Source organism: Temnothorax curvispinosus, unplaced genomic scaffold (assembly GCF_003070985.1).
Source record: "Temnothorax curvispinosus isolate PA1 unplaced genomic scaffold, ASM307098v1 QBEX01015898.1, whole genome shotgun sequence".
Classification (NCBI taxonomy): Eukaryota; Metazoa; Arthropoda; class Insecta; order Hymenoptera; family Formicidae; genus Temnothorax; species Temnothorax curvispinosus.
This window is the reverse complement of record NW_020225678.1, coordinates 418,852-433,108: the sequence shown is the minus strand read 5'-3', so window position 1 is coordinate 433,108 and position 14,257 is coordinate 418,852. Positions and strand designations below refer to the sequence as shown.

The 14,257-nt window shown below is 40.3% G+C and overlaps 3 protein-coding genes across 4 annotated transcripts; 1 reads left to right on the top strand and 2 right to left on the bottom strand.

Annotated features, from left to right (window-relative positions):
• Window positions 1-2,432: 2,432 nt before the first annotated feature.
• LOC112466136 (valacyclovir hydrolase) lies at window positions 2,433-7,292 on the bottom strand. Of its 2 annotated transcripts, XM_025034049.1 has the most exons (6): window positions 6,858-7,292; window positions 6,625-6,715; window positions 5,525-5,845; window positions 4,710-4,965; window positions 4,497-4,625; window positions 2,433-3,589 (listed from the first exon to the last, which is right to left on the bottom strand). In XM_025034049.1, exons 1-5 carry the CDS (start codon window positions 6,984-6,986, stop codon window positions 4,523-4,525), a joined length of 900 nt encoding a protein of 299 aa, XP_024889817.1. In that variant the 5' UTR covers window positions 6,987-7,292; the 3' UTR covers window positions 2,433-3,589; window positions 4,497-4,522. The 2 variants fall into 2 exon arrangements, with proteins under 2 accessions (XP_024889817.1, XP_024889816.1); XM_025034048.1 differs by lacking the exon at window positions 2,433-3,589 and having other exon boundaries at window positions 4,376-4,625; window positions 6,858-7,291.
• A 1,037-nt stretch (window positions 7,293-8,329) lies between these two features.
• LOC112466124 (ubiquitin-conjugating enzyme E2 C) lies at window positions 8,330-10,371 on the bottom strand. Its single transcript, XM_025034022.1, has 4 exons — window positions 10,075-10,371; window positions 9,666-9,780; window positions 8,995-9,199; window positions 8,330-8,912 (listed from the first exon to the last, which is right to left on the bottom strand). The coding sequence occupies exons 1-4, from the start codon at window positions 10,176-10,178 to the stop codon at window positions 8,773-8,775; spliced, it is 564 nt and encodes a 187-aa protein (XP_024889790.1). The 5' UTR covers window positions 10,179-10,371; the 3' UTR covers window positions 8,330-8,772.
• A 147-nt stretch (window positions 10,372-10,518) lies between these two features.
• LOC112466123 (kxDL motif-containing protein CG10681) lies at window positions 10,519-14,045 on the top strand. Its single transcript, XM_025034021.1, has 4 exons — window positions 10,519-11,151; window positions 11,512-11,711; window positions 11,796-11,933; window positions 13,573-14,045. Exons 1-4 carry the CDS (start codon window positions 11,003-11,005, stop codon window positions 13,701-13,703), a joined length of 618 nt encoding a protein of 205 aa, XP_024889789.1. The 5' UTR covers window positions 10,519-11,002; the 3' UTR covers window positions 13,704-14,045.
• The last annotated feature ends 212 nt before the right edge of the window (window positions 14,046-14,257 follow it).

Below are 14,257 nucleotides of genomic sequence, written 5' to 3'. Positions count from 1 at the left end.
TGAACGACAACTGATGCGCCTAAATGCTTCCGCAGGCGTATGTCCCCGTTCATTCGTCTCATTACTGACGTAATCAAGCAGTCGAGAGTTAAGTTAGAAGATATGTCATTACGTACTAAAACATTAGGCCTTTAAAAGGTCTTGGTTACATTAAAACAAACACATATTTACGATTGATATCATTTATTTGTAGTAAGGCAGCTAGTCCCTTTAATTCTAACTTATAATTTTAAGTATCTAATTTTTTTCTAATTCTTATTGTGGATACTTATTTTATACAAAGTTGATTACTTTTATAAATAATAATTAATAGTATTTTACGGCAAAAGTTTAATTATAAGCAATTTATTACAATCTCTCGTGTAATAAAATGTATAAAGCAGGATATATAATTATTTATTCATATTATGCTGTATATACAAATTTGCGAATACATGAAAATCTGTACAGAAGATTTTGTGTCATCAGACGATTTTTTTCGTACAATAGGAAGAAATAAGTATAATGAAAATTTAATAGCAAGTATAATGAAATGTTTGCTCACGTGAGACGGTCATGAAAACCACAGTGTCCACGGCGAAATCGCGCGACTCGCCGCTGCTGCTTCTGGAGACTTCGTCCCATCTCGTTCATATCCAGGCCAAGATTTTGACATACGGCCACTTTCTCGTGGGATCGAACGATAAGCAGGTTCGAAAACAAACGACAATGTCCCCATGCTCGCCGTAAATGGCTTCGTTTTCCATTGCGGAGGTCGCCGACATGTATAGGTCGCGATGAAGAAGGACGAAGTCGATAAGTCGCTCGATATCCGATTCGGAGGCAGGATTACATCTATCGTCTGGAGATGGAAGATAAAGTGTTCACGGATTCTTGTTTATCTAGATTTTTAGTAAAAAATAGCAAAAAAAGAGACATTTTGCATTTAGTGATCTGTCTAAAAATAAATCCATTTTGTACTGTAAATTGAATTATATATATGTGATCGACACACAAATAAGCGATGACGTAAATATACCTTCGATTTATAACAGAGTCCATCATTTTATCGTATAACACTATGATTAAGTTAGATACTCAATTATTTCCCGCTTTACCTTTTAATTATATTGATCGTTCGTGGATGACTTAATGTAATCGATAGTATAGCTATATATGTTACGACGATCGTTATTCGATCGCTTACATTACATAACGTGCCGCGTCAGTACCCATTTCGATGCCATTTAAAGGCAATAAAGGCACCCCACTTAACGAAGAAAGGATCGAGAGTCTGGAGTTACACGCTGAGAGCACTCGCCTAAAACGAGACGTCTGGGCCGTACAAGGAGATCTCGTTAGTCGCTTTTGTCATGCTGCCACGTCGATAGAATGCATCCGTGCGCGGAGCAACCCAAATTCAGAATGATCCCGAGACATCCGATATATTGTCGCGCGCTAAAGAATTAACTTGCAATTAATTAGATTAAGTCACAAATAATAACTTCGAACGGCGGGGTAAAATACAGAATTATCTTATTTATCATGAGCTGTTTATATTACAAGCTATATTTATCTACCGACATAAATTATTCAAAATTAAGGAACACACCAAAATTGGCATTGGTTACTCAAGTGCACGCCCACGTGCGAATTCGAGTTACCGCTACTCGGAGGTAACCCGAAATCCGCAGGATAAAACTGATTAATTTATCGTTGTACGTCCGGGGGCTTAGCAACTTTACGTACGGTATACTCGTGAGAAACAAGACAGCTCGGTTTGTTTTATCGTTATGGTTCTTGAGATTAAAGACCGGGGGATTTTCGTGAGAGGTACACCCGCGGATCCCGGCGGATCCTCCTTTCACGCGCGCGCGTTTCTCCTCCCTCGCCTTTTCGCCTCGCGAGAGGCGAAAAGAAAGGATACGAAGGTGTCTGCGAGGGAAAAAGAGGGCCGGAGGTTTACTTGATCGAAGAGCGAGAAACCACACTTGCCCATATTTGGCTACACCCGCATGCAGTTTACATTCCGCGCCTTTTTATTGCTTTCTTTCGATCGTCCGCACCTACGTGCTCCTCCTGTTGCGTCGGCGAGCGTGTCTGCGATTTATATATGTATATACTATTCCCGTGGAATTTTTATCACCCTGATAACGTGACCTCGCTGTTTTTGAAGAATGCCGCATAATTCGCGCGTTTTGCGCATTGCAGATTGCGATCTGTCAAAAGTACAAGTCTATTATTTCATCGATTAGATATCGATGAGGGAAATATGAGGTAAGAGGTTATTGTTAATTTAATTTTTTTATTTTGCTAGATTGATTAGTTAGATTTGGGAAATAATGATCTCAATGAGATATCTCGATGATACTTGCACTTGGAGATAAAATAATAAACAAGAAACTTCTTGATAGCGACAAGTATATTTTTCATAAAGTACATACGTTCTTTCATAAGTGAGATACTACAGCGTATCCTTCACAGAAAGAAGGAACGTTTCTCTAAAAATAAACCATTTGTTTGTTTTAAATAAATCGTTGTTATCGAAAAATGCAGATATTGGAAGAGAATATAGATTTTTCCGATTACAATATATATGATATAAACAGTGATGCACATAAATGCACTTGATGCGTAGGTATGAATATATGCATTTTTCTACGCGATTCTACGTTATTCCGGTAGAATTTATAAGCGAGGGATGTTCACGTGGCTGCAATGCAAAGAATTGAGACGCGCAGTTTCTCCGGGAGACGCCCCGGGAACATGACTTCGGAATATCTCAATAAAAATTTAAATGTGGAAATAAAAAGTGCAGAATCGTTCTTTTTCGCGTACGTAATTGGAATAATGCACTCACGTGGATATAATTTATTTTTTATATTATGCAACCACTCGTGACTTGCATTTACGAGGATATCCATCTCCAAAAATTTAACTATACAAAAATTCGCAATTCCTAATAAGATACAATTAAAGGGATTATATAAAAGAAGAACGTCATATATTTAACTTATATAAACAAGAAAAGTACATTCTAGATTTTATATTTTAAAGTAGATTTTAAGAATTGTAGACTTTTCTCCATTTCGATATTGCTTCGCGTATTTAAAATAGATTTTACAAATTGTGTATTTATTTCATTTTCTTTCAGTTTCCATTGTGCGACAAATAACTTTTTAATACACAACATACTTTCAGCTTTATTTTTAATCAACTTCCGAGATAGTCGGAAGCGAGAGCAATTGAACTTTGAACTATATTATCTTCTGATCGAAATGGGTCGGTATTAAACGCTCACGACCCATGCCTTCTATTCAATGTAATATTTAATGTAATGGTAAGTGTTATCTCTAGTTTCGATACTGGGTTACACGAGACTCTTATACAAAGCGCTATTTGGGGTCGCGCATGTTGCTGTTTGGTCAATCCCCGTTCAATATACGGCCGCGTTCGATCGTCGGGCAAGTCGAACGACGAAAAAGCGCCGTGTACTCTCTGGCCCTCTTTGGATATAAAGGCACTTGTATAATAAGTGGCACAAGACCGCTTTCTAACTATGTGCGAAGGATGTCTCGGTACATATCTCGAATGTAGCACGCTGCAAGCACTGGCAAGAGATCCATAGATCGATTACGATTTGATTTTTGATATGAGACAAACTAGGAAAGAAGTGATTGAAAACACATGATTAAGTAACTCCGATATGATAATAACAGATAAAATTGTATGTATTAAAAAATAATTATATGTAATATATAATTAATAATATATAGGTACAAACTAACATAAAAAGATAACAAGATATTAAGTGATTATATCATAATATGTTAATTGAAATTAAATTGTTGATTGATTATTCCAGTAGTAAAAGCAATGTATAATTATCAAGAAAAAGTTGATGTCATCTAGCTGTTGATGTCATCAACATATCCAGCTAAAATTAAATGTAGATGCATCATTCTAAACAGCAGTGCACTTTGTGCTTCGAGAGCGTACGATTCAAGATTAAATGTCACACGTATCAAATGATTTTGATATCACGCAGTTGATGTACGATTTTATGCATGTGTGTAAGGGCTTTGCCTGCGATGTTGTACAATAAGTGGATTATTTAGCATTATTCGCGAATTTGTTATTTGAATATTTCGGATATTATGTAGTAATCGTGAATTTGGGTCTTCCAGGTATACTTGGACTACTTTTAATCGATCGATAGTAGATATTACTTGATTCTCGGGAGTACGTACAAATCACCTGACTCATAATGACCGCTCTAAATTTCATTCTCAATTTCGACCAAATATAATTTACAAAGGATATTTAACTCATTAAATCATCGAATCTGAAGATAAAACATGACTTTGCGTGAATGTAAAAGGGGGAGACAAGCAAAGAATGTTTTAATACAATTTTATTAGAAAACTATGTAAAATAATACGCAATATAATATATATAACAAATGCCACCACACATTCACCGTCATGTACGAGATATATTATGTATAGTATGTATACCTGTATGTGCGTATCACAATAAATTATCACAGTTTTGCTTGATCAACCAGAAAATCTGTAACCAAACTATTGAACTCTTCGGGATATCTTAAGTGAAGATTATGTGCGCCTTTCTCGAAGATATGCAGTCTGTAAAGAAATACAATGGAAATTAGTAAAAAGACATTGTAAATTACGTTGCTTTTTTTCAAGTCTATAAAGATAGGTACGAACTTCGAGTCGGCGATATTTTGCTTCAGATATTGTGGATGTTCCGGCAGGACCATCGCGTCTCTGGCTCCGTGAATAATTAAAGTCGGACATCTTATCTTCGATAAAACCTGTTTGCACAGGTCGCCGTTTTGCTTCTCGTACAATCTCAGCACACCGTCTATCCAATTCGACCACGTCTTTTTGAAATAATCCTCACCGTAGACTTGTATCATGGGTGTCCTCATTTTTTCCGACCATTTGTTGATGTCCCTAACGCCTGGACAATAATATCTCATGAAGCGCGAGAGAAAGAAGTGAAATATTTAACGCGCTCTCGGTAACGCGATGGCGAAACATCACGTCGTACTTGTAAAGTTGAATTGTTTCGAAAAAAATTAAAACTATACACTTTAGTGACTTTATACGCACTGTTAAATTCGTGCTGTCAAATTATACTCAATTTGAATTATTTTTAACTAGACCTATAGATCGTTCCTATTCAATACTGCTCCTATTCAATATGTCGTTAATATAATTAAAACAATGTTACTTTAACTAAACTAATAAAATTAAAATATTACTGTTTTGCGTTAAAATAATAAATTTCAACATTCACGATTCGACATAGTTAAAAATAACAAAATTATTTAACTCAAGGTATCGGTTTAAATTTCATCCTTCAATATTTAACAGTATACTAAATTTCAACAAATTTAGAGATTCCGCAATTCTCTTAGATCTCGGTACCTTTTGTAAATAACGCGATTTCGACAAGTTGCGTTGTTAAACGCTATAGAAAAGATTCTTTCTCTGACTCTACGATGTCGCAGTCGTACTTTCATATATCTTTATCTCGTCTGGATGTATGTACGCGTTCGCGCCGAAAACAACCATCTTGCGGATGCTGTCGGGATACGTCGCGGCAAGCAGAAGCGATGTGATGCCGCCGTCGCTCCAGCCGATGAGAGAAAATTTCGAATAGCCGAGGGTCTGCATCAGGTTGTGGGCCCACGCGGCGTCGCGCTGAAAGAAATCGTCCGGGAAGGTCCTGTCGGGCGGTCGCGACTTTCCGTAACCGGGCGGATCCCACGCGACTACGGTTAGCTTCTCCGCGTTCAGATTCTCCATCTGTGGCCTAAAATCGGTCCATATCGTTCCTGAAACATCCATTTTGCTGCATTATAAATCTCCCGTCATACATCACCGTCTTGGTGAACAAAATATGTTAAACAGTTTCGCCAGCAAGTTCGAGCGGAAAATTATTGCGTCTGCATTCAATATGTATTCTGCCAGCGAAATCTGCCAATAATACAATAATCTAGCAGCAGATGCCGGAAACAGAGTAGAATCATCAGTCTTTTTTTCATCCGTCATTTTTTCTCCAAACACAAATAGCATTTATGTTAAAAATTTATGTTAAAAATATGCAGGATTGCAGCTTCGCATAAAATTGTAATTTCATTGACGCTAGAAACCAGCGGCAGCGTCAAGAAAATATAGTGGAAGAAGTTCCTTTGAATTTTTGCGGTACGCTAAAAAGTTGAGACGGTCTGAACTTCTTCCTCCACTACATTTTCTTGACGCTGCCGCTGGTTTCTAGCGTCAATGAAATCGCACCTTTATAAATATAATAGAAAGCGACAAGCCAAGCAGCCAAGAAAGCAATTAAACTTGTAATAAAAAGAACAGCAGAAATGAGAATTCAAATTATCTGGCGGCAGAAAATTACTCTGAAAATAGTGAAAATTTGATTTTTTTTTTTTAAATCATCACAGTAAATGGAAGTAACGCTATCTTGCTTTTCATCGAACAATTCACAAACACTATATCCGTATTTACAGCCCGGTAGATGGCGGTAAATGCCGATAAAGTGAATGTTATCTATAACTATCCTAGCTTCAATATGCATAAACAATTATTGCACAATTCGTCTTACCCAAGGCGCCAGGTAACAACAGCACCGGATGATCACCTGTCCCGACCCTAGCATAATTGATTTCCGTGTCGCCCACTTTGACCTTTCGTTCCTGTTGACGAGAATTTTATACTCCGTTTAACAGGGATAGGTCGAGGAATGGTCCAGCACGAAGTGGCAGATCGATTAAACATCAAGTAACTTAACAATTTCTCTCACGCTTCCGTTTTATACGCTCGCGTTTCTCCACATACCTCCATCTCACGGGCTTTATTCGCTGTGGTTGATAGCTGCCGAATGCGCATCACGGATCCGCTACCGGATTTTACGATTTTACATAACACACTCGCGAATTGAGCGTACATCGTGCGCGTGTTGGACATATACGTTTGTGATCAAGTGAAGCCTGTGAATGGGTTGTAGCGTACCGCGGACAGCGCGCATCGCGGTATCGTGTTATATATCAGCATCGCAGACAAATGTACTTCAAATATGTGCACTCTGATAAAGTGTTGCGATAACACGAGGATGATAATACGAATGTTTTTTTTTTGTTTATTGCCGCTGAGAATCCATCCCTCTCCATCCTCCTTTTCCTATCTAAAAAAATCCTATCTAAAAAATAAAAAAATCTAAAAAAAGGTCTAAAAAAATCGATACTCGCATATCTCGAATAAGTTTATTATTGCCGTTTTTCCGCGATGCCGATTGGTTCTCTATCGCTTACTTCGTGAGCTAGAGCAGCTATCATCGTATATTTTGTGTATATCAAGGAAAGCTAAATAGCGCGCGCGAAGCGCGCGTTTGTGATGTCTAGTATTAAAAAAAAAACTCCCTCGCTTTTATAGGTTCGTTTAATTCGATATGGCACCATGTATTACTTGTAAAAATAATGCAATCAATTAAGTTAAAATTTAATTTTTATTTAAATTATTATTTTATATGTATATAATGTAGATGAAATAAAGAAAAAGTAAAAATGAAAATGAGGAATATTTTTCTAGAAAATTCTAGAAAATCAAAGTTGATATTTTGCTAGAGGATAATAAAATTGGAAAAAAAATAATACATATATACACGATATTGATATTAAATCATGTTTTGAGGAGAATTGGAAATGAATTTTTAATGGTTGTATGATCATTAAAATATTTATTTTAGAACTATACAGTAATGGTAAAAATGCAAACAAATATCAAATGTAAATCTAATATACAGACGATGGCAGTAATCGAAAATATTTTATATATGTTGTATATACATATATAATTGTGTATATTTGATGTAAATAAAAATATATAATAATGTATATTTTGTATTTCTAAAAATATAATAAAACCTTTATTAATGATACGAAATACTTGTTTCGTAAGTAAGCAACACCTCTACATTTTTATATTGATTAAACTAAAATTCTAAAAACCGCACTTCTTGGAATTTTAAGTTTGGACACAAAAATTTAAATTTAAAAACTGAAAATCGACAAAGTATAATTAGCAGAATATAAGTAAAAAGGCCTCGCTATATTTAAAATTCGAGAAACGCTATTCCAAGACTTCCTAGAATTTTTAGTTCAGGATTGAATCTTGAAAATCTAAATTCTAGAAAATCGAAGTTGATATTTTGCTAGAGGATAATAAAATTGGAAAAAAAATAATACATATATACACGATATTGATATTAAATCATGTTTTGAGGAGAATTGGAAATTAATTTTTAATGGTTGTATGATCATTAAAATATTTATTTTAGAACTATACAGTAATGGTAAAAATGCAAACAAATATCAAATGTAGATCTAATATACAGACGATGGCAGTAATCGAAAAACCAAAGGTTTTTATATGGTAAATAAATAAATGTAGTGCAATTGTTTTAATGTCGGTGATTACATAAATTTATAAATGTTCTTACAAAAGTTCCTACAAAAATCTTGCGAGTTAAATGCAATGCGGCATATACATGTATAATTCATAATTCGTGAAGAAGAATTTCGTCAGTGTCATTGTTTCGAAAAAGAAAAAAAAACCCAATTTAATTTCGATGATGCTTAATAAACCCTCGAGAAAAGTGCAGGAAGTTCTGATCAATCGTACACTTAATTATAATCCTACCGCTGATAAGAATAATAATATTAAATGATTCAAAATGGATTATGGTCATGGCTTATCATGAATCCTGTTGATTGCGACTGCTCTGCGTTCGATCGAGTGCTCTGTGATATTCTTCCATCAGATACTTTTTGTATTTCGTCTGATTGCTCCACAGCTCCGCCGCTTCAAGATTAAGTGGGCTTTCGTTGTTAGGTTCTACACAACAAAGTACAACCCACAAATTAGTATCTTACACCAAACATCGATTTAACATACAATCATTTCATTCATTACTCACCACCAAGAAGGGACTGTATGGAGAGTAAAATGGTACGGACGTCGTACAACGCGCTCCACTTATCTTTCAATATATCTAGGCAGATGTTACCACCGGTATCTACATTTGGGTGAAAGCAGGGTGTGGCGAAGCGTACTATAGGAGCGCTATACGGATAGCTATGTGGAAATTCTAAGGTCAGTTTGTAGGTGAGACCGGCGTATACCTGCGACACATGAAATTTTCATTTTCAAACCTTTCTGTTTCTGTCATGTCAGAGGCATTAACGACACACTTAAAGTAAAGTAGTCTAAAATACAATCAATTAGAGAGAAAAAACGTCATCTATGGTCCAGATTGAATCTTGTAGTGTTGGTAGCCTAATAATAATCTGTGTGCAATTTATTGAGTTTGGAAAAAATATACCAAATTCACACAATGGCTGCGTTCAGCCGATACTCCGCTAGCCTAGCAATCGTGAGCAGTCGCTCGTTTCCTCTCCTTTGACCCAATGGATTAAAAGAAAACGAGCGACTGCTCACGATTGCTAGGCTAGCGGAGTATTGGCTGAACGCAGCCAATATCCAGTTCGGACCATAAATGGCATTTTCCTCTCTAATTGATTTGTACATCATATAACGGTCTGTTTCACTTATTAATACAGTTTAAAACAGTTTGTCAGGCAGTCCTACCGTATCTCTTGGTCCTGTGATAGTCCCGATCCATTTAAACAAATTTTCTCCCTCTGGAAAGGCGGATACTCCTTGCTCGGTGTTCATCATCAGCACCATGAGTTCCTTTTGCAACCTGGACATACGATGGGCAAATTCAAGCATTTCTACGGTGTCTCACGCGACAAATTAGGAGTAGCGGCGAGAAAAAGGCGGAATATCGCAGAATCGAATCTCGTGGAATACTCCCAAGGGAACAAGGTGAGTTCGCAACAATCCGCTAGGTTATGTGATTATGACGAGCAAAGCGATATCGATTGCGTCACGAATTTCTGGATAAATTCGGAGGATCGCGAACGAGGGTTGATTCGAACGGGTCGATCGGAAGGAAGACTCGCGATTGACGCTAACGGGGCTCGATCCCGCGTACCGTTTGCTGACTGCGTGATTGTCCTTCGGCAGGCTCTGCTTCTCCTCGGCGGCCTTAGTCGGCGTGTTCTGCATCGAGCTGAACGGGTTCACGTTCTGCGCCATCCTGGGGCACCGGGGGTCCTCGCGTTCCTGGCGTGAATCGGACGAAAAGTATCGTCTTTACGGAGCGGGGCCCCTCTCCCTCTCTCTATCTCTCTCTTTCTTCGCGACTCCGACTCGATTGACGGTCACACACCGTCACAACAGCACGGCAGAAATTTGAATGCTGCACGCGTCCCTACTGCCCGGCTCGAAAACATCGAGCGGCAGAACAGCTGTTGCGTCGGGCGGCGGCGCCGTCGCGCGGATTCTCGATTCTCGTCTCGCGTCACTGCTCACTGCCCGTCGGCCGTCGCTCGCCGTGTGCGTCCGACTGCGTCCGTGAGTGACCGTGACTGACCGTGAGTCCGTGCGTCCCGTCGCGTGTCTCTCACACGGCGAATTTTTAAATCGCGAGCCACGGCCTCGAGATATCGCGGGACTCCCCAGGTGGTTTCCGAGCGCCCCGCGGTGATCGATAACTTCGCACGTCGCCTCTGGCACTTGTTCTCGGAACTGCCGAGAAAGCGAGGAGGATGGACTTCGAGGGGACGGACTCGGTTTAGCGCGATCGCGATATATCGATCCGAGACCCGACGTCTCTCTTTTTTTCTCTCTCCTCTTCGTCCCCGAACGTGATGATAAACGTGACACGATCGGGCGGTCGCAGTCCGGACTCTCGTGGCACGTAGCGTTCGAAGTCACCCGGTATAAACGCGTCGTGTTTCGCGTTGCGAGCGTTTCCGTGCCGAGCGAGCGGGTTGCGTTGCGGGCCGAGTGCGATGGGATCGCACGACGATGAGAGTGGACTTGCAACCTGGTGATCAACCCCGAGGTGAGGCGAAAGCATGGCGGCGGCGCAGAGCACGCCGGAGTCGGACACCGGGAGCTTCGAGTGTTTCAGAAACTACACGGCGCCGGAGGTGTTCGTGCAGGGCCTGGCCGGCATCGTCGACCAGCAGGACGTCGAGTCCATGATACGCGCTCAAAAGCAGATGTGAGTCGCCGACTTTCTCGAGATACATTAATGTAGCCCGGATGATACCCAAGTCTGTTGAAAGCAAATCTCGCCAAGTATCTGCTATTCTGCTACAAATTTTGTCGGCAGAATGCCAACAGATTTACAATAAGTATAACAGAGTCTGCTAACGTAATTAGACAGTAGATTGCGGCAGAAATTGAGCAGAACCAATCTTGCTGTCTGATTACGTTAGCAGACTCTTCTGGTAGAACATATGTTGAACGCAGTCGGTGTCAGTCAACTGCATGTCCGATCAAATCTGTTACCAATCTGCCGGCATACCCGCGCTATCATTTTGCTTGATTTATAATTCTTCTCTGTCGTACGTTCCCGCAGGTTGCAAAGGTTCGAAAAAACCAACGAGATGCTGACGAACTGCAATCAGCTGTCGGTGAACAGACTCAAGACGGCCGGTACGGAGTTCAAGAAGCACACCGCTCTTCTGGTCGAGATGAAGAGGGACCTGGATTATATTTTCAAGAAGATCCGCCTGATAAAGAACAAGCTGAACCAGCAATATCCACAGGCGTTCAATGGTAATTAATTAGATGGACGAATCGACGTGGAAAGTAGAAATATGATCCGTCAGTTTATATTTTCTGACCGTAACGAATGCGCAGAGGCGGTAAGGAGCAGCTTGGCGGAGGAAGTTATCGTGGAGGATGTCGATTGCCCGGTGAAACCCCTCGAGCCGGAGGTCGTGCCGCTGCCGTCCGGTCCGGCTCACGGCGCTGCCGATCAAGATCCCGATTCAGATGGTAATGAAACCTCCACTAAAAATAGTCATATCGCTAAGGAATAAATCGGACCTTCGGCGTACGTTTCAAATGTAAAACACTTAAAAATTACCCTAAGGAACGAACGGCCGATTAATTCAGGTAACACACGTTATATTTCTAATATGTATATTGGCGGAGGAGTGAACCGCGGAGGGAGTACGTTTGTGCTTTGTTGTAAGAGAGCAGAGAGAGAGAGAGAGACCTGTTTAGTCTGAACCAATTGTTTTTAAACACTCAGATGATTTTATTGTTGTGAGATGTATATGTAACTACATACTACATTAGCTATATACGTGAATGCATAAAAGACTATTTTAAAGAGAGTATTTCTACTAGAAATCGATGTTAAAACCGAGAAGTGACGTGTCTCGCTTCTTAAGATTGCGCTTTTACCTGACATCCCGTGCACTTCCTCTCGTTTGGGGGAGAGATACTAGTACAAATCCGCTGTAAAGGAGTATCAGTCGCAATAAGGCGAATCGACACTTTCCGACTTATTTACGCATATATTTTCGTTATTACTCGCATGTGTAAAACTGAATCGTCGCATTACTGACAAGCAAGTTTGCAATACAGAGATGGTACAAAGTAAATTTCCATACTAGCTTAGTTTACGGCAGGGTAGTTTGACCAAGAGCGTCGATGAATTGTGCAAATAATTTTTCTATTACGGATAAATAAAATAATGCGTGCCGTGTTAGATGTCCGACACGCTGTATAGATATCAGAGATAACAAGGACGTTGGAGACCGTTGAGAGTACGGAAGTTTACTGTTCTTTGAATGTTCTCTCCTTATTACGTAATTTTCATCGACTTACCGCGTAAGTATGTACATATCGCATAACAACATGCTTTCGATGTACGAGCCGATTTATTGCTTCTCCCAGCGCATAGCAAGGAAGCTTGTTCATGTGTTACATAGTGCATTATTGTAAATAAAGATCGTTCACTGTCTACCTCGTCGCACACACACACAGAGTCGTCTATTTCACGCTACTCCGATAGGTATGTCTACAACGATTTACAGTATTGATCGAAACACTCGAGAGAGCTGGTCTCGCAATCTCTGACGCTTTGACAGAATTCGCCTATGAAAGCTTAGGGACGTGGCTGGGCTAATAGAAATTAAATTAAGTCGTTTCGCGCGAGAAGATGCGAGGATTTGTGCAATACTTAGAGTTGAATAGAGGGATATGTACGTTGCCGTATCGATTAACAGAGCTTGGGGTCAAATGTTAATTTCTAATGTTAGTGTCTTAGAACGTCTACGCACGGAACACAACAATTTTGCATCCTGCGAACCAAAGTCAGGCTCAAGGTGCTCAAATAAATCCGTTGTATGCGCACTTTCCACTGTAAGATAATGCAATTCACAATGTAAAACGTTTCGGTCGGCCAAGAGAGAAAGAGAGAAAGAGAAAAATATATATAAGTGTTCTTTGTTCGTTTTTCGTTCTCGTTTTCCTGCGGCTTGATTCACTCCCCGATCAAAGCTATCCTATCCTTTCTGCGAAACGGAACAAAAATTACACAAAGTAAAAAGAAAAAAAAAAGAAATCGCGAACGGCGATGATTGGCCAGAGGACTAATAACATGACTTCCATTGTTGGTGTACAGTGCCGGTCGAGGAGTTTCAGTTCGCGAAGCTGCGCAAACGGCGAATAAAGAGTAACGACAGCTCGTCGACGGAGAGCAACAACGATCAGAGTAACGCCGACACGTCGTCCTGCACGTCCGACACCGGTTGAAAGAAAGCCGGACAGCCGGACAGTGAATGAGAGAAAGAGGGGGAGAGAATGAGAAACGCTTGTCACACATAATAATTGTCCCAGGTCGGGCTCACGCACCGGCGCCGCTTCGAAATGTTGCTCGGAGAGCGTAATCGGGCTAATCAATCCGACCAAGTCGATCGATCAAATCAATAAGGCAATAAAGGGGAATCGGGAGGCGCGGAATCTCTCGAGGCCGAGGGTGGCGTCGTTACGCCGTCGCCGATGCCACGCACACCATATCTCGATGTCATTGTGTGCGAGCTGCGAGTTTTGTGAATACTGTCAATGTTGAGCAAAATAAATTCTTTGTACATGGTAGAGCGGTGTTAATCAATTTTACACGACCGTTCCGGGGGATGCGAGCGAGAAGGAAAGAGAGAAGGAGAGAAAGAGAGCGCGGGTGTCCGCGAGGACACCCGGGATCTTTAATTCGCGAGTCTCATGTCGGGTCGGGACGGGCCGGAGTTGCCCACCACCTGGGGCGTTTCATTAGCGACGACGCAGCCGTCGCCGTCGTGAAATATTTCGCT